At 37.5% G+C, this 18,474-nt stretch overlaps 1 protein-coding gene across 20 annotated transcripts in view; it reads left to right on the forward strand.

Moving 5' to 3' along the window:
• Nucleotides 1–18,474, forward strand: part of TENM2 (teneurin transmembrane protein 2) — a 618,690-nt gene that overhangs the window by 316,595 nt on the left and 283,621 nt on the right. For 11 of the 20 annotated variants that reach the window (XM_086851648.1, XM_086851649.1, XM_086851651.1 and 8 more), the window contains one exon: nucleotides 15,672–15,755. The exons of the other annotated variants lie outside the window; for them this stretch is intronic. In XM_086851648.1, coding sequence (XP_086707774.1) covers nucleotides 15,672–15,755 — 84 coding nt within the window. The remainder of the gene's footprint in view (nucleotides 1–15,671; nucleotides 15,756–18,474) is intronic. 20 annotated transcript variants of the gene reach the window in all.

Consider the following 18,474-nt stretch of genomic DNA (forward strand, 5'->3'; position numbering starts at 1 on the left):
CCAAAAGAATAAACATTTTCCATCATGGTTTCGATTAGGGCATGGAAGTAGATGATCTGTGAGTCCCTTCCAGCCCCAACCATTCTGTGGCTAGTTGTGTGAAAAGAGGTTATTTCAGTTTTTCATCCTGATCTCATTTCTGTGAGCAAAGCATGTAGGACTGTCAGGAAGGTGCAGGGCAAGGATAAAGGGCTTCACTCTCATAAAACAGGCTTGCTCCCTTATTTTTTGGTGTCAACAATCAGAAATTCTTGCACACCTAACAAGAATCAAGTGGAAGAAAGAAAAGCATCATTTTCACTGTAAGATTTTCATCCCAGATGATAACACCTTAAACAGGATACAGTTCACAGAAGTACAGAAATGGCCACAAAGCTGTATACACATCTGTAAATCTTGTTCCTCTTTCAAGGCCACAACAGGTATTTAGTGGGGAAACAACTTGCCATGCCTAGTGAATTTTAGAATCATTGTGTCATTTGGAAGAGCTCAAACGTTACTGTAAGGAAATAAACAGGTACTACAGAGAAGCAATATCAAATGGAAATGGGCTAAGAGGATATAAATGTAATTAGCAAAACACATTTTCATGACTAGTAAAATTAGCACCCATTTATACATGTTATACACTTGAACCCTTGTTGACACCTGAGGCTGGGAAAATATATCTGCTAATCAAAACATGTAATTATATCCTATGAAGCTGAAGTAACGCACCGAATCCTTGCTCTTCGTGGTGTTAATGATTTATGAAACTCATTTACCCAATCACCTCAGTTTGTCCTTTCTTGCTGCATTTCTGTCCCCCAAAATAGTGAGGTCAGGGACATTATAAAGCAATTAAATGTTAGATCTATGGAAGAGTGAACATTGCATAAATGGTTAGATAGTATTGATATTAGAGAAGGTGCTCTCAATAGTGGGGGAAAATTCTCTGGTTATAAAATAAGCAAAGCAAGGCAAGTTATTAACTGGCTGGAGCACTAAAATTCCTGTGGAGCTGTAAGGTAGTGGGGTGGTTGGTAACTTGTAATTTCCCACTGGTGTGACCTTACTTTGCTGTCCTCAGAGCTCATATCTGCATCTAATTGAAGAACATTATGTTCTGACACAAACATAAAGGAAAAAAGCACAAATGATTGGTTTTTGTAGTGGTTTGGGTCTATACAGGAGAAGTACTGAGGAAAATGGGATGTAAAAAGATGTTTACCTAAGTTTCATGATATGACAACAGATGAATTGATTTTGATCTACAACCCAAGTCTAAAGTAGCACTGTGGAGATGTGAGAGATGAATCAACCTAATGTAGAAGAATAATTTATTTATTCTGGCAATAGTGAAGTGACACTTCAGTGAAAATGGTGCTGCCATAGCCACGGACACAGTTCTCTTGCAGCTTTTGGTTTATGTGGGTAGGCAGCAAAAGTGAGAATTGGGAGGGTGGAAAGGGGCAAGGAGGCTTTAGATAGAGTTTTTTTGCTGATGAAAAGTACAACCAGAAATTAGTTTACTCACAATAGCATCAAAATCATCTTTAGTTCTTGCAGTTCACCAAAATCTTCAGGCTAGTTAATTTATAAGGATGATTGTAAAAGGGAGAAATGTTTCTGCTGTAGCACAGATGTTATCCATCTTGATTAAGCAGCTCTGGCAGGTCCTTTTAAATAGCCAGTCCTAAATACTCCTTTTAACCACTTTGGGTTTCTATATCTGGCTGTCTTAGATGAACCAAACAAGAAGAAAACAAGAACAGTTTTTATAACAATGCTGCTTTACCATTCTTCACTTGTACCAGTTTTACTGACATTCAATGGGGATATTTACTTTCCATGAAAGCCAAGATAATTAAAATTTAAAACTGAATAAACATAGCATCCATAATGTTTATTAATCATGAGGTTCTGTGAAGAACAGTGTAGTATAAAAGTGCATTAACTAGTACAGATACATTGTGTATTTAGTATTAAGAGATTTCTTAGAAAACTGGAAAAAAGCAGAAAATTTACTGCTTCTAATATTTGAAGGTAAATTAATTCAATGTATCATAGTTCTGTTGATATAATCTTCCTTTGTACCCTAATTTCATGTAAGGGAAATTGTGGCAATATTTGCATGTTGTTTTTGCTATATGCAATGTACTTACTGTCCTAAATTTCCCACTTAGATGCATTGATCTCATAATTTTAGGTGAAGGCTCATGGAACACCATAGATGTTTTGAAACAACCCACAATTTATGTCAACAAAATTTATTTTAAAAAAACTTGCTGTGCCTGCCTTGAGATAAGATTGGAGAGTCTAAATTAGTTGTCAAATAAATAGAACTGGTATGGTAATATATAATTCTGCATTGAATCTGTACATAAGGTATCTAATGCAGGAATGTTCTGTTAATTACTATATTTACTGGAATTGTTGTAGGTGTTCTTTCAGTATGTTCTCTTTGTGATGGGATATCTGGCAAATCCTCTAAGTTGTAACATTTACAGTGGAAGTTATTTCAATATTGAGATGATTATAGTTCTCCATTTAAAGTCTTTAGAGTATCAAATTAAAACTTTCTGTCCCTATCTGCTTACCTCAAGCCAGTGATGTGTAATGGAATCTGAATACCTGTGCAAGGAATGGACTGCCTGGACATTCCAAATCCAGGAACAATGCCAGAGGAATCAGGTGAAAAGTAATGGAAGCTCAATCACAGACCCCGAGTTCTCCTCAGAGTGAATTACTGCCTGGGCTGCACTACTCACACCTTAACACAGCAAGGTTTGCTCATGCTTAGTGACATTTAAATTTAACATTTTTCCTTGCTTTATCAATTTATATTACCCAGTCATGCAAGAACTTATTTTTTTAGGGAGGTTGTTTTTGCACTCTGTTCTGAAGATTAAAAGAGCAAAGGGTCCAACCCGCAGCTTTAATCCACTCAATTCTGTGCCCATCTTGTGCTTAATGAAGCCATTTTGCAACTGAAGTGCTTGATTTTCCTCCTGAGGTCAGTAGAGAGCGGTGGATGCTTTTAGATATTTTCTAGAGGAAGACCATTCTGTCATGAATTCACTCATTAAAGTTAGGTGGGCAAGACCTCCCTCTGAACACATCTCAGGAGTGTTTATTTCTCTCCCCTGACTGCAGAGAAATAGGTTTGGCTTCTCTGTAGAGAATCTGGTCATGGTCTTAGTGCCTAATTTAGGTAAAGAAAATCCTACCTATATGGGAGTTTTTAATGCATGTTGAACATGTTGACCAGTAAGTAACAACTTAAAAGGGTTTTCTCAGTGCTAGATGATGAAAGAAAGGCCATAAAGATGAACTTTGAGATGCTTGTTCGTGAAAGGGCTGCTTCAGCTGAGACGTTGCTCACTTGGACCTTCCAGAAGTGATGTTTCACCTTGTAGCTGTCCCTTTCTGAAGTACTGCTATTGGTGGGATTTGCCTGATGGCTTCTGTGTGCCAGGTGATATCTAGGGTTTGTCATGACTGACAAAGAGGATTTGATATGTGGGCATTTGAATAGTTCCAGATGCTCGTGATAAGTAAGACCAGCAAGTAACTGGGAGGGACTAGCTGAGATGTCAGAGTGCCCTTGGTTGCTTCATCAAGGTTTGTATGATCATGATACCCCATTTGTGAAATTCCTGGTGAAATTCTTACATCCTGAGGTGAACTAATGAATTTGCAGCTTCCTCTATAGCACAGAGGTTCTGCTTTGTCATAATTCCAAGCTCTGTTTGCTGTCTCCTTCAGAAGAGTGCTGGTTTCACAGCTCAGTGTTTCTCTGTGTTGGAACAGGGTCAGCAGCTCTATGGATTTTCTCAGTGATAAACATAATCACGTCTAGGAAAGATCTGGGTTTAAATTCTATTTTCTAAAATGTGCCTTTTCTCCCAGGTGACTGAATACAGCTCTTGGCCACGGGTGACTGGTGGCATGTTTAGTGTCCCAAGTTAATGACCCAGGGATCACTGGTGGGCTGAGGCACAGTCTGTCCACTTTGAGAAAACAAATTTCTGGTGACCCTTCACTTGACTCCTCTCCCTCTCCCTTTGTGTCTTCTTCTCTTATTTGGCAGATATTATTACACAAAGTGGAAGCAGAAAGTTATTTTTTCTGACTGATGTAACTTGGTCCTATGGCTAGTACTAAAAAAGAAAGTCTAAAAAAAAAAAAACTACTGGCATGTGAAAATTCTTATTATGTTCTTAAGTTTATCTCTTGTCATGTTTTTACATCAGCTGGCAAAGCAGAAGCTGCGTGCAGTATTCTGTTTCCTTCCACCCTAATGCACTCAACAGGGATTGTTCAGGATTTGTGTCCTGCACAGAGAGAAGGAGCTTGTACAGACACTGCCATGGAGTGCAAGGAAAGGAAATACGACTTCTGGACAGGGCCAGCCCCCTCTGCTCCCACATCCTAAACAGAGCCTTAGTGTTTGGACAATATCTAATCCTTCATCTGAAAGGCTGTGTGATGTGTCCAGTTTATTTACCTTGGAGGAATAAAATGCTCAGCTGCACCTATTACAGTCTGAATGTATTTCTACAGGATAGTCCTCTGATTCTTGGTCCTTGGAGCTTTTGAGCTGCTTTTTTTCCCAGGTCTAACAGAATTGTAACCAGTTATGTTTGTTTTCTCACCTCCTTGGCTGTCTTTTCAAGTCTCTTACTCCAGCTTTTCCTGAAGGTTTTGTGGTTTGTTGCTCCGTGGAAAACTACTGTGAACATGAGGTAGTTTTTGTAGGAACATCTAAACTTGAGACCTGGATTTCTGTTTACACCTCAGGTCATTCTTGTGTTATTTGTATTTTTTATCTCTGACTTCTTCCTGTGCTCCTGCTCTTGCCTCCAGCTCTGCTTCTCACCTCTCCTGCTGGGATTGGCAATGAGACACTGTGCTAAGGCATTTTGATGGCTCCTGTTCATGTCCTAATGATTTCCCTCTTATTTTTGAGATTACTCTGACCCATTTATTGCTTTGTTCTTCTCTATATGACATTTATGGACAATGACGGACACTTTAAAAATGGACAACAATTGAAAATTTTCAAATGTCAGCCTGTTTCAAATACTATTTAACACTTCTAAAGTTCAAGTCATTAATTGGCCTTTTCTTGCTTCCTCTTTAATGTAGACAGAAATTTCTTTATTCTGTTCCCAAAAGCAGAAGCATTTTATGTAGATGAACGCTGACTATTTTTCAGACACCATTCTTCATCCCACAGACCTTGTATGGGATCAAATGGCATCATTTTGATCAACTAAAATATTTGGAGATAAGCTGTCTGTGAACTGTCTTAAGCTTTTGGCATTTCCATGGTAATGTATGTGGAGGAGGAGAAAATCTGACTTATACATGTTTTCCCAGTCATGATTTATCATTATAAGTGAAGATTCCTTTAGGTAATGTAGTCAACACAATTAAAGCTAAAAGGCAAGTTTGGCATAATCCCAGTTTTAGCCTTTCTGAAACACCATTTATACAGAGTGAGATTACATGAAGTTCTTAATTGCCAGGATTTATAAGCAAACAGTTCAGTATGCACTGGTATTTCGGTATGTACACAAATAGTTGTGTATGATGCCATAATTTTGGTGTGTGTGTAACAGAGGACAGTGTTTTCCTGGAATATCTTGTGGGAAGTCTGGAGGTTCTGTGTAATAGCACTGTCTTGTGCTATGGTTTAGATGGCTTTTATCTATCCACTAGAAGCTATTTCAGGATAAATTGACAGCCTACACTGTGTCTTTTTACTCAATCACCTCTGTGTGCAGAGTGCCAGTAGTGTTTTCAGAGCAGCACTTATGATAAGGGAAAAAGTCGGCATAAATGGGCTGCTGAGAATTTATTGGGAGTGCTGGTTGTGTTGATCAGGGCTCTGTCAATACAGCGACTCCTCTGCCCGTGTAGGGAACAGGTAGAGCCTTTTCTAGCCAGAGTATTTCTCCTCCTCAGAGATAAAAAGGATAGAATGAACAGGAGCCGAGACAGCTTGTCACTGCTGAATCTTGTCCTGACAGCTGCCTTAGCAGAATGCATTTGATAAACTGTGATTGACAAAATACTTGAAAACTGCGGCTTAAAAGTGAATTTCTGGAGAGTGTGAAAGTAGACAGGATAAAGTAAGAATAGTCTTGTGAGCATACAGAGCTGTCATCACACACATAACTCTCTTTAAATTTGAAAAATAGAAAGCTGTAGGGAAACCTAGACTGTCCTAATATAATTATCAAGATCATTACTGAAATTGAGCCTTCATCTGAAACGAGGTCCTTATGCAGTATTTTGTGCTCGTTTACTACACAAAATCTAATGCTGTAATTTAATTCAGTGGTAGACAAGGGGCAAAATAAGCAAAAAAGAAAATCAGCTATGGATTGCTGTGAACCTTTGGAGTACATACATAAATTTTGAAGTTTTATGGTCCATTTTCATACTGAAGAAAGAATTGGCAGCAGTGAACCTGATTTCCTGGAGTTTACATTTGTGGTCTGAGAAAATTAGTTTCCACTTACTGCAAATTAAGCTCATAATTTCCAAAAAAGAAAATTATTTTAATGCATCTTCTCCATGATTGGAAGCACTCAGAAGGCTCTTTTCTTAGGTGGGTTTTCTGCTTTATTTCAAATCAGTGTAAACTCCCTAATAGTCTATATAAAATGTTATATGTCCTTCCACAAAACTCTGAAAATTAATTACATCACTTGTGTATAAATACTGGGATGATTTTCAGAGTACTTGTGTGCATATTCAGTTCCAAACAGAGGAAAAGGTGAGTGCCAGTAAGTGAGTGTGTGAGTACTTGTGTGTATATTCAGTTCCAAACAGAGGAAAAGGTGAGTGCCAGTGAGTGAGTGTGTACCGTGGCAGTGAGCAGGGCACAGACTCTGTTGGTTGTAGTCATTAAACTGCACTACCACTTGATGCATTTGTTGGTGTTTGTTCTATTTTTCATTTGCATTTAAATTCCTGTGAAGGAAAGATAAGATAGAGGTAAACAAATGATAGTTATTTGCTCTTCAGTTGAGCTCCTACTAGACATGTGACTTAGAGAGAGAAAACATTGGGAAAAATTGCCTCGGCATCCTCTGCAAAGTCACACAATTCCATTCATTCTCCAGCAGACTTCAAAAGATGCATCCCTCAGGTTTTAATGAAAACATAAATCAAGAGCAAGTAACTAAAAATAAAGTTAACAGGAAACTAGGTCAATCAGCACATGACTCAGTATTTGTAGCTTGGATAAAATACATTGCAATGTTTTTCACATCATAAATATCCTTCTGGTACAAGAGAAAGGATTGTCTATGTTTATTTCCTATCCCTTTTGAGTCAGGCAGTGTAATGCTTTCTCTGTAACCCTGCACAGCTTGAAGCTGTGATATGTTTGGGTGTGTTTGTCTTGTCCAGGGCAGTTTTTCTGTACAAACTGGGCACTGAGGGCTCCATTCCATCAGGAAACAGATGAGTGTGTTTGTTGTCAGCCCGTGTTGTGTGCAGAGGGAAGCAGCTGCCATCACGTGTGAGGTAACATATGTTGTTACAGAAAAGAGCTGGATTTATGTGAGGTTTTTCCTAAGCTTTACAACCTCTTCCTGCACTTTGTTGTTCTGGTCATGGTGCAAACTTAATTTTGGTGGTTTTTAAAATGAGCTGGAGGAACAGAAATGTACTGAAGTGATTGATTTCTGTACAGCAGTGTAGGGAAGACAAAGATGTTGAAAATTTTCCTGAATAATCTCACAATGTGAATGGTAGGTGTAAACAGTAGGTGGAATGGATAAATATTGAGGAATTATGATGGGCTTTGAACTGTCTGTTAAGATTCAGGAAGGCTCAGGTTCAGTTCAGGTTACTACAGCAGTGGACAATCCTGTGAAAGGGTATCCATGCAATATATAATGCAAGAAAACCTCTTCTAATAAAACTAGGAAGCAGTGGGAAGTTTATTTAAAGAAGAAACCAGAAAATATTTTCACTGCCACTGCAAAAAGGTGCAGAAGGTCCATAAACATAGAACAATATGTTGAATTGTCATTCTTTCATTTAAAGAATTATATGAGTGAACTGCAAATGGGAGAAGCCATTGAGATATACCCAAAGTATGGCATAGTTTATTTCTGAAACAGAACTTCAATATTCTTTAGTGTAAAAACAACTGGTGACATGACTGGAGCTTCTGCTGCAGTGATTGACATAACAAATGGGAAAAAGGAATGATTGCTCACTGCCTTTTACCTGTGTGGAAACTACAGCATGAAATCAGCAAATGGCAAATACAAAATGAGCAAAAATCCACCTCATGTACATTCAGGACTTCTTGTCCCTGGACTTTGTAAATACTTAAAATTTACACTGGTTCAGACTTGAACTGATGGAAGAAAAATCCAACCAGAGCTGTTGAATAAAATTTTTAGGAAATTGGAGAGGGAAGCTCCTCGAGTTACAGAGGATATTCTCAAGTATTACTTTCATGTATTTATTCTAGTTTTATGCTTTTCCCTGGGCTAGAAAAGTGATAAAATATCTTTGATATGATTCACTACAGGTTGTACTTACATTCTTTATCAAAGAGTCCTGAGAATAGTTTTGTTTCAAAGCTATAGGTGATCTCATTATAGAGGCTGAACAGATATTTGGTAAAGTTTGAGATAGAAATCTTGTTCTTCATATCTTTTTCCACAGCAAAAACCACAGAGTAGCAGTAAGCTTTTCTTGTTAGTTATGTGTCAGTTCTTCAAAATTGTTTACAGGCACAGATGACAAATAAGATCTTACCAACTAAATTACTTGAAAACTGTAATTTGATTTTTTTTTTCACTAGTAGAACTTGCTGTAGAAAGACAAGAGAGATCAGTAAGTAAAAGTAGGTTTAAAAGTGGTTGAGGCTCATCAATTAATTAACTTGCCATAGCAATTTAAAAACAAACAATAATTCTTAACAGTGAGGAACATAAATGAATAATGAGGAAGACAGATGCTGAAGTTATTACTTCAAGAGCTTTGTTTTGTTTTGTGAGGCACTGCTATTGCTAGAACACTGATCTCAATCACTTTGTATTTTCAGGGGCTTCCTTGGTTTTAAATGAGCAATGAGCTACAGTGTTAGAGGCAGACAGGATGTTGTAGTGTCTGTGGAATATTCAGGTCATTGGAAAAAATCAAGAGCAGCTACCTTTAGTTTTTCCTACTAGTTTTTACCTTCTACAAAAGAAGTAGGAAATTAATATGGTCAGAAAACTTTTACTGGTTGACTTATCCCTTCTTTACACTCTCAAACTGAAAAAACAAATATCCCACAATAAGGAGAAAAATTATTTTTATGGAAATACTTGTAGGATATAAACTGGTTTTAGTCTTCTCCATAAAGTTCTTATTTATGCAGTTTTGTGGGGTGCCAAAAGTGAGTAGAAAAAGCCATGGGTGCCTTAATTGAAGTGTTGACTGGTTTTAGTACAGTGGTCTGCTCTAGATTTTAAACTTTGTACCTGACAGCTTCTGTTGTAAATTTTATTTGTGTGAATTTTGTCACTATATTTATGTAAGGATAACTGATTTAGAGATTTCATTTTGTTTTTAACAGTACAGTTACTGGTCTTTCCAGGTGTTAAGTTTTTTATCTAAAAACAGTCATTGGCACAGAGTAAAGTGTTACTTGTGAGAGGCTTGCATGGAAAAGGTATTAAAAAAAGATAAAGCAACCATAGAGAACCTTCTGTTGCTACTTGAAGCTTTGCTTTATTTTTAATAAATTATTCCCATGAGAATTGTGATTTATATCTCCATAATTATTATCACAGCTGAGTCATTGGTCTGTATGGGGCTACTGAAGCATTCTTAACTGCATGAAGCAATCGTTGTTGAGTTGACCTTTACTTCAAAAGGCAAAGTGAAACCGGAAGGAAAAAAGGTTGGGAAGTTTCAATTAGAGTTTTACTTTTTGTATGAGTCAATAACCATGTTAAATTAAGAAGCAGTTATAAATATTTTAGATGTTAGGGTTTGGCTGTTCAGGGGAATTTGGGAAGATTTAACAAAATTACCAGATACGTAGTGGCACGATCTTGATGTGATATTGTGAAATTGATTGACACTCCTATGTGTACATAATCATTTGCACTTAATAGGACTTATTTAATTCTTTTGGGAGATAAGACTAATAGAAATAATTTCATTTGACTTAAAGAATTTAGGTTCAGTTAACTTTGACTTCATAGATATAATAGACTTCTACACAAAGAAATAGGCACATCTCTGCACACTGAGCGCTATCTGAATTCTGCATGTCCCTGTGATTCTTATGGTAGAAAGACATCCCAATGCTTTTAGTACTCCATAGGAAATGTAGACAAAAAATATCAGTATTTTTCATTTTACTTTCTGTGTTGTCTCTAGTGTAGCTAAATACTTGCATTATTCTCTATAAAAGGCATGGATAGTGCTTGGAACACCCAGCTCCTGGTACACTGGTAACATTTAGGAAGTTTTAAATTGCAATGCAAGTTAAAACTTCTTCTGACTCCCACTTTTTAACCTTTAGGCTGAGGAAAGGAAAAATGGTGTATTTGCTGTGTAGTTCACTGAACTAAAATATACTTTCAGCTGTCCTTGAAGCGCGTTAGAGCATTTTCCTTTGTGGTGTTTGTCAATTCTGCAGGAATGCTGGGTGGTGTGTTAACATATTATTTTGTGGAAGTATACTCTTAAATATGTCTTGTGGGTGTTTTGCAATGGAGAATAATTGTGCTTGAGAGCTGCCAGTACTCTCTGAAGGTAAAGCTTTTTAAGCCTAATTGAGTTGTTGAATGCGCTTTGGAGGAGAGAAAACCGAACACAACTTTCACAAAAGATCAAACAAAACATTGGATGTAAAATGTGCAATAGAACATAATAGAGTAATACAGCAGAGAGTAATTCTGTCAAGACAATATGGGAAAAGAAAAATTGTATGGCCTTTTTGTTGCAGAACAGTTCTTATTCCCATACCTTTGTGCACGACTTTTGTATTACTGATTTTTTTTTCTAACTGGAGGATGTGTGCATAGAGATTGAGTACTGCACTTGTTACATCTGCCCACCAGGCATGGTCTGAGGTATTAGGGTAGAATGTGATGGGGGAAAAAACCTGGTTTTTGAGGGCAAAGTAGAGCATTGTAGACCAGGACAAGTCTGGTACTGAGAGTCTGCTGCCGGTTGCTGCGGGGTTTGTCCTGCTCCTCACTAATCATAACAACGGCAATAATCATTGAGAAAATGACAGTGAAAATATCCTGAGAAACCAACAGAGGAAAAACTTTTGCTCACAAAAAGTGGTCAGTAAAGAGGAAATCAGATATTTGGGACGGGTCTCAGCCAGGTGTGACAAGAAAGGAGCATGGGTTTATTATCAGATGTTTTTGTGTAAATATAGAGAGGGAAAGTAGCTTGAGAAATTCAGGCTGTTTATTTGTAAGGTTTATTTTCAAGGTTCCTGAAGTGCTACTTTATAAAAATAAAATGGCTTTTTATTGTATACTAATAGTGAAAATTGGGTTATGCCACTTTGATAAATAGAAGAGGAAAAATGAGAACAGACTTTTAGGAGGATATTTAGGCTCTGGTCGTATTTAATGTTCCACAGTTATTTTCTAGATCAATGTTGACTGAGAGACATAAGACTTATGGGTGGAGGAAGCAACTCTTATAAAACATAAGGAAGTTTTCATATGTACAAAAACTCCCAAAAAACCCAACCATAAACAAGGTGCTGTCACTTAAAGGGTGGAGCACATCTTACATGGTTGGTTGCCAAACTTCTTGTGATGCTGACTGGAAAATGCTAAACAGCAAAATGCCAGAATACCTGTGAACTAATAAGATTGGGAAGCATCTATTTAAACTACGAAGGGGAGAATTTTAAAAGAAGAAAACAACTGGAGATGAGGGAAGAGAGAAAGAAGAGGAGTGATGCTTGTTCCTTGTCGTTCCGATTGGGAACGGCTATAAAGAATGACAAAACTCTCAAGGGAGTTTCAACATGAGAATTCTCTGGTTTATTGCTCTAGGCTTGTCTTATAGACAGATACGTGGAAAGTACAGAAAGGAAATTCTTATTGGTTAGCAAAGTGCTACATTACCATCATTGGTCAGGGGCACTCATCACCCCCCTGGCCTCTCCTGCAAGAGAAAACAAGACTGCAAAACAGCACCTGCAAGGCTGTTTAGTGTCCCTGAGGATTGTTTTGAAATCCTCCTTTGAATTTCTCAGGCTAGCTTCTCAGGCAGGACTGAGAGGCCACGGGCCTGCAGTTTCTGCAGCTCCCTGCAGCCTGTTCCAAAGCTAGCATCCATAGTTCCTGGATTGCTGGTGGCTGTGAGCAGTTTTAGGACAGCCCAAAAGAGGGACTAGGACTGAGAAGAGGAGGATATTTGGTGGACAGGCTCTTTCCAGGGACAAAGACCTGTCCTGTGGGGCCAGGTGTGCTCTGCTCTGGGATCCTGAGGAGCAGAACCTCTGGCTGCTCTGTGCAGAGGTGCCTCCCAGCTGTGGCAGGGAAGGGATCTCCTCAGGGCAGGTTCCCCAAGGGGCTGTTGGGCTGGGAGGGAATTTAGAGAAATATTTAAAATATGCAGAAGGCAAGGAGCTGCTCTGAACTGTGTACTCCTCATGGGAGAGCGGGTCAGGAATTGCAGTGGCTGTTTTCTCAGTTTTCAAAAGGTGCTGCCAGGATTTGCACTGGTATCTAAAATCACCTGTATCATCACTGGCTTTTGGCTTAAACCGGGGCTTGAGACAGCAAACCAAAAACTGCTACTCACTCACCTTTGAAAGGCAAGGACAGAAAACAGGTTTCTTTCTCCCTGCCAGCTACTGTGGGAGGATTGTATTTTAAGGAAATGCATAGGAAGAGCACAGGAAATTCACACAGGTTTTACCTTTCCAGATATAACTGTGGTGTCTGATAGGGACTAAAATTAACTTAAAGTTCTAAAGATTTACTTACAAAAGATTTTCTTTTCCTATATTTTGGTAAGGCCAAAGATTGTAGGTCATAGTCTGCTCTCTCCTGTCTGATAATTGCAAAATCCATTACTATCCCTTCGAGATGCTTTTTTTTTATCAAAGGCTGCACTAAATCTGAATAAAAGCCTAATAAGTAGATTAGTTAGAACAATAGTCCTCCTGAGGATGGTTGATTCCAAGTGTAGCTGCTAGAGATAACCCTAAATGCAATTAGGTTTAACTCCCTGTGAGTGTCAAAGGAAGGTAATACCCACGGAGACTTCCCTTCAGATGACACTATTTTAAAGTGTCTTAACATTCAAATATTCTTTCCTTTGGGCATTGCTGACAAATTTCTTTTCTTTTTTCTTTTTTCTTTTTTTTTTTTTTCAGTTGTTGGGGAAACACTGCTTGGCACCTTGGGCTTTAGCCATTAGTTCAAGGTGTTTCCTATAAAAAGAGGGATGGTTCAGCTTCCTTGGGTGAACAGTTTGTTGTCCTCATCTGTGTCCTTTATAAAGATCAAATATCCCAAGGTGGCCACAGACAGCTGAAAGAGAAAATGGCAGATTCAGTTACATACACAAGCTTAAAGGGTACTGTGGTAAAATGAAAATAGATGAATTGTTGATGGATTAATTCTGGGTTTCCTCACAAAAGAGAAATGAAAGCTAACGTTTTCTATGTCTGTGTTAAAACTGAAATATAGACATTAAGGATTTCAAAACTTTGCATATTATAGGATGGGATATAACAGAAATAGTATAATTGCAAACTACTAAAATGGTTTAATTTAGCTCTGAGTACTGCAGAAGACTTGCACTGTGTTTAAGAGTTTGGTTTCATTTTCACATAGAAAAAGAAAAGGGAAAAAAGCTTAGCAAAACAATTCCATGACTACTTCTTTGCTATATTCCTGCATATGCGTGTGTTTAGTTATATTTAATTTCTCCCATTTTCAAAATATTAAAATAATATCAGCATCTAGTATTTTGTTTCAGGGAGAAATTGCTGATAATACTGAAGAAATTTGCAGTATTTTTTTTTTACCAGCATTTTTACATTGATATCCAAAATGTTCTACTCTTCACATTTCTTTTCTTGATTTGTATGTTGTTGTTTGAATTATCTTTCTTGATAAGTGTCCCTGAAATTTTATTTTTTTTCCTTTCTTGTTTTTAAATCAAAAGTCTGTACTATCATAATAAAGCTCAACTAATTAGATGTGAGCCAAAGCACCCAAAAATGTCTTATAGTTGTACCTTATCAAAATTTAACCTCATGTGTGGCAGGGAGATATTGAGCCAGTTCAGTAAATTCTACCTGGCTTTTATTGTTTGTAACTTGTCCCTTGCAATTCCTTTCCCCCCAAAGCCAGAGATGTAAGACTCAGGAGCTGTCATTCTTTCACATTATTCCACTTGAAGCAAAGTATTTTTGCTCCTAACAAACAGCTAATTTGTTGCCTAGCATGCAAAGTGGTTTATTTTCTATTGTCTTGGTCAGCCCTTTTTTCATTTGTGTCAATGTTTGTTGCCTTTTTTCTTTGCATATAATAAATTGCTGTGTTTACAGAACACATTTTCACTGCTGATTTTTTTGAGTCTTGGGTGAAAGATTAAATTAATATCTCATAAATATTATGAAGGATTTGAACGTGAGATGCACTAAGTAAAATTATTTTCCAGTGAAAACTTACAGACAGTGAAAAACAATAATTAGAGTGACCATACATTAATTACTAGGCTTCTTGTCTTGCTGGCTTTTGCAAGGAAAGTCATGTAAACAAATAAAAATAGGTTTTATGTTTCCTGTTTACTACATCTGAAAAGTTTCCTGATGTTATTATGAAATTCAGTAATAATTTTCAATTGATTCTGAACTTTTCAAATGTAAGAGTACTCCCTGATTATGTCATGTTTTCAAAATCCAGGATTACTTTCGTTCTTTTTTATTTAGTCTAAGAGAGAGTAAATTCAAAAGTAAAGGGGCTTTTTGCATGTATGTATTAAAATCTGTTTTCCTAAAGCTGGAGCTTTTTTATGAGACAAAAAAGAAAAATCTTCTTCAAACAGCAGAGTTTCCCTGGTTCCTGTCTAGTTGAGATGAAGTAGAATGAGCTTGATTATGTTGAGAGTCAATAGAAAAGTCACAATACTGCTGCAATAAACTTGTAAGAAATTATTTATTATAGCTGAAAGTGTCCATTTTTTCAAATGTATCTTAGGAGTCGGTTTTTAAGGAACAAAAATATCTTTTAGAAGAATGTAATGATATGTTTTTATTAGGAGTAATAAATAGTACACTGAAAATAAGTTGGTATGAGCTTAAGCATCTCCTGTATGGAAACTCTGCTGGGCTTTGGGTGAAGTCCTTCCCAAAGAGATTTTTAGAGAGATTTTTATGCACTCAGGCCTTTGTGTGGTTAATGATGCTGACAGTGGGTATGTGGACTGCCTGCAAAGCAAGATTGCACCAAACTACTGCTACTCAATCTGCTTTTTTATGTCATTGATAACAAGATAAAAGAATCTCTAGATAATAATGAGTAATGTATTTTACTTGCTATTGAGGAATGCTTTGGGTGGGAGGTGGTGAAACATTCTATTGGCTGTATTGCACCAAAGGTGAATGGAATGGGAGAAAAGAAGAAGAGCCATCTCTAAAATGTTATTTGTTTTATTTCATTTAGATTTTCACACACACCTTTCTGAGAAATTGAAAGACAGACAGACAAGCTGGCAGCAGCTGGCTGAGACAAAGAACTCTCTAATACGTAAGGTTTTTATTTTGCTTCAACTGTATTCCTTGTAAACTTAGAACCTAGTTTAGAACTTGTGTGTTGTGCTTAATCTTGTTCTGTGTGTGTTCTGCTTATTATGTCTTGTGGGATTTTGGTTGGTTGTTTTTTTTTCTTCCTGGGTACTCATATTCTGTTGAATAAACCTGATTTCTACTACTCATTTCTATCTCATTGTTGAGTATTACCTTCCTGGTTGGATTGAACTAATTTAGGGGTTTTTCACTGCAAGACTTGGCTGGGTAGTGAAGGAGCTGCTTTCCCTGAGCTGATCTTGTTTCATGGTGTGGAGTTCATCCCATGAGAGGAGGAGAGCTAAGACATGGAAGAGACACCAGATCTGGGTACTCACAGGCACAACTTTAAAAGAAAATGGTAGCTGCAGCTGCATTTTCACAAAGGCAATTGCACATGTTCTATTCCAGTGGTAAAGGTTTGCAGGAGACACAAGTTTCTTGAGAGTTTCTTCGATCAGACTTATAAATGTAAGAGTCAGTGATAACTCTGTTCATCTTCAGTCTTGATTTGAATTTTTTTGATCTGATGAGATCAAAAGTATGAGATTTAGACAGTCACACTTGATGTGCCCCTGAAGTTTTGTATATTAGGGGCTGTGCAAAACAATCTGGGAGTTTGTTGGTTTTTGTGGGTTTGTAGGGAATTGTGCATTGCTAGACAGGGGTTTTTGAAGCACCACTGCTCCCCACACACATTCACACTTTTGCTCCCCTGAGAGTAAAACTCCTATGGGAGGAAGATGATGTTTGGGAGAAAAAAAAGCCTGAAAAGCACTTTTTTAGCAAATGAAAACATTTTTAGCCAGGCTGTAGTAATATAAATCAAAAGACATCTCAAGGAATTTTAGTACAAAAATAACGATCCAGTGACATCTTCCTCTTGATAATTCTTGAATTCAAAAATTATTTTCATTCACTGGATATGTACACTCACTACAGTGTCAGCATGTGCCCTTGCTAAATTAGCAAGGGCTGTTTTTGATAAAGCCTTTTGTCCTCGACTTGGCAGATTTTACCTTGTATTTGATTGCCTAATGAGATGAGAGATGGATTTTGTTATTCTGCTCTTTTCTTCCACTGCACCTCTGACCTAGTACATACATGAAAGATAACTTTCTGTTTGGGCATTTTTTTAAAGCACTTAAGCAAATGCTTCCAAGATGAGGCCCTAACCAGGAATAATACTCTGCTTGCTTCTATTCAAGTGGGACCTAAAGCGAGGTTTAGGTCTCATCACCCTCATTTTCTGATGTACTTCTTTCATTAATTGCCTGATTTTTGGTAGAAACTAGTGAATGGCATTATTCTTTGACTCTCAACCAGTGTCTGGGCAAATGCTGAAACAGTTTCTTAAATCAGATTCTGGAAAGCACTGAGCATCTGTGACCATTTCCTGGTTAATGCAGCCTGTGATGTTCAGTGTGTTTTCAAACTGGAGATAAGGACTGTTTGTTGTGTTTCCATGCTTCTTACAAGAGTGGCAGCCGGAGCTATTGGTAGAGTAATTCAGTTTCCACAGTGCTGATGTACAGTGCTAAAACCTGACCAAGGTGGTTTGTGTATGGTTGGTAATAATGATGGAATTAATAAAGAACAGAAATGATCCTGTACATATCTTTGCATTTCTGAAGCATTCATGATTATTGCTGTTGCAGGAGGATTTTGGCACAGGTGAAATGAGTGGGTTATGCTATTTAGGCTGTACTAAATCTCAAAGAATAATGCTTGCATGCATTTCCCAGGATCACAGAATGTTTTTTTTCCTAACAAATTGCATCCAACTGAACAATGTCTTTCCTCATTTGAAGCTTTGAGGCTCTTATAGAAAAAAAATACTGTTTCTCTTTGGTTTACTTTTTTTCCTTGCAACCTGATACTCTTCCCAATTCAAACAAATTTTAATGATATATTGCTTTCAATTTCTGGTACTGTGTTTGTTCAGGGCTCTAGAAATTAAGAAGAATGTGAGAATGTATTAATAACTATATCACAAAAATACTTGATAGCATTAATGCTTGCTACTGGCTTGATTTAACATGCATTTAAGAAAATAATTGAACTGAGACAACAGAAAATCTTTGTACCTTTTATAACTTTTATGAGTCTAATTTCTTGGACATGGTAAATCTGATCTGAGCAGTGCCATAGTTTGTTGAATGCTCTAAATATGGTGAGAAAGGTGCAGTGATCTTGTTGACCCAGATGTTCTGCCTGGCCATATCAGCCAAATCTTTGATGTTAATAATTCCAGGGACTTGACCAAAAACAAGCTTTATCTCCGCTCCTTTTAAACAGTGCCATAGGATTTTTTACATCAATCTGGATGCTGCCAAAACCAGACAGATGGCACTAACCTTGGTTTAAAGCCTCAGCTGGCTGAGAATGCATCCAAATAGTGTTGCAAAGCTTGCAATGTGCATGTTGTGTCACCAGAAGAGGACTCTTTGTACCAGTGTAAGCAGAGCCCTCAGACTTTGCATTTCAAAGGTACCCAGTTGTCATCTGTGCTCATCTAGAGCACGGATTGCTTGCAGGGCTGTAATAAATTGATAGGTTTCTTGATCTGCTCTGCCTTTGCTTTGCAAAGGTCAAAGATGCAGCCACAAAAAAGGAGGTGAAGTGCTGAACATGGGTGTTAGAATGGTCAGCGGTTCAGAAGGATTGTTGTCAGATCCGTG

The sequence above is a fragment of the Cyanistes caeruleus genome, chromosome 15 (assembly GCF_971803275.1).
Source record: "Cyanistes caeruleus chromosome 15, bCyaCae1.hap1.1, whole genome shotgun sequence".
Taxonomy (NCBI): domain Eukaryota; kingdom Metazoa; phylum Chordata; class Aves; order Passeriformes; family Paridae; genus Cyanistes; species Cyanistes caeruleus.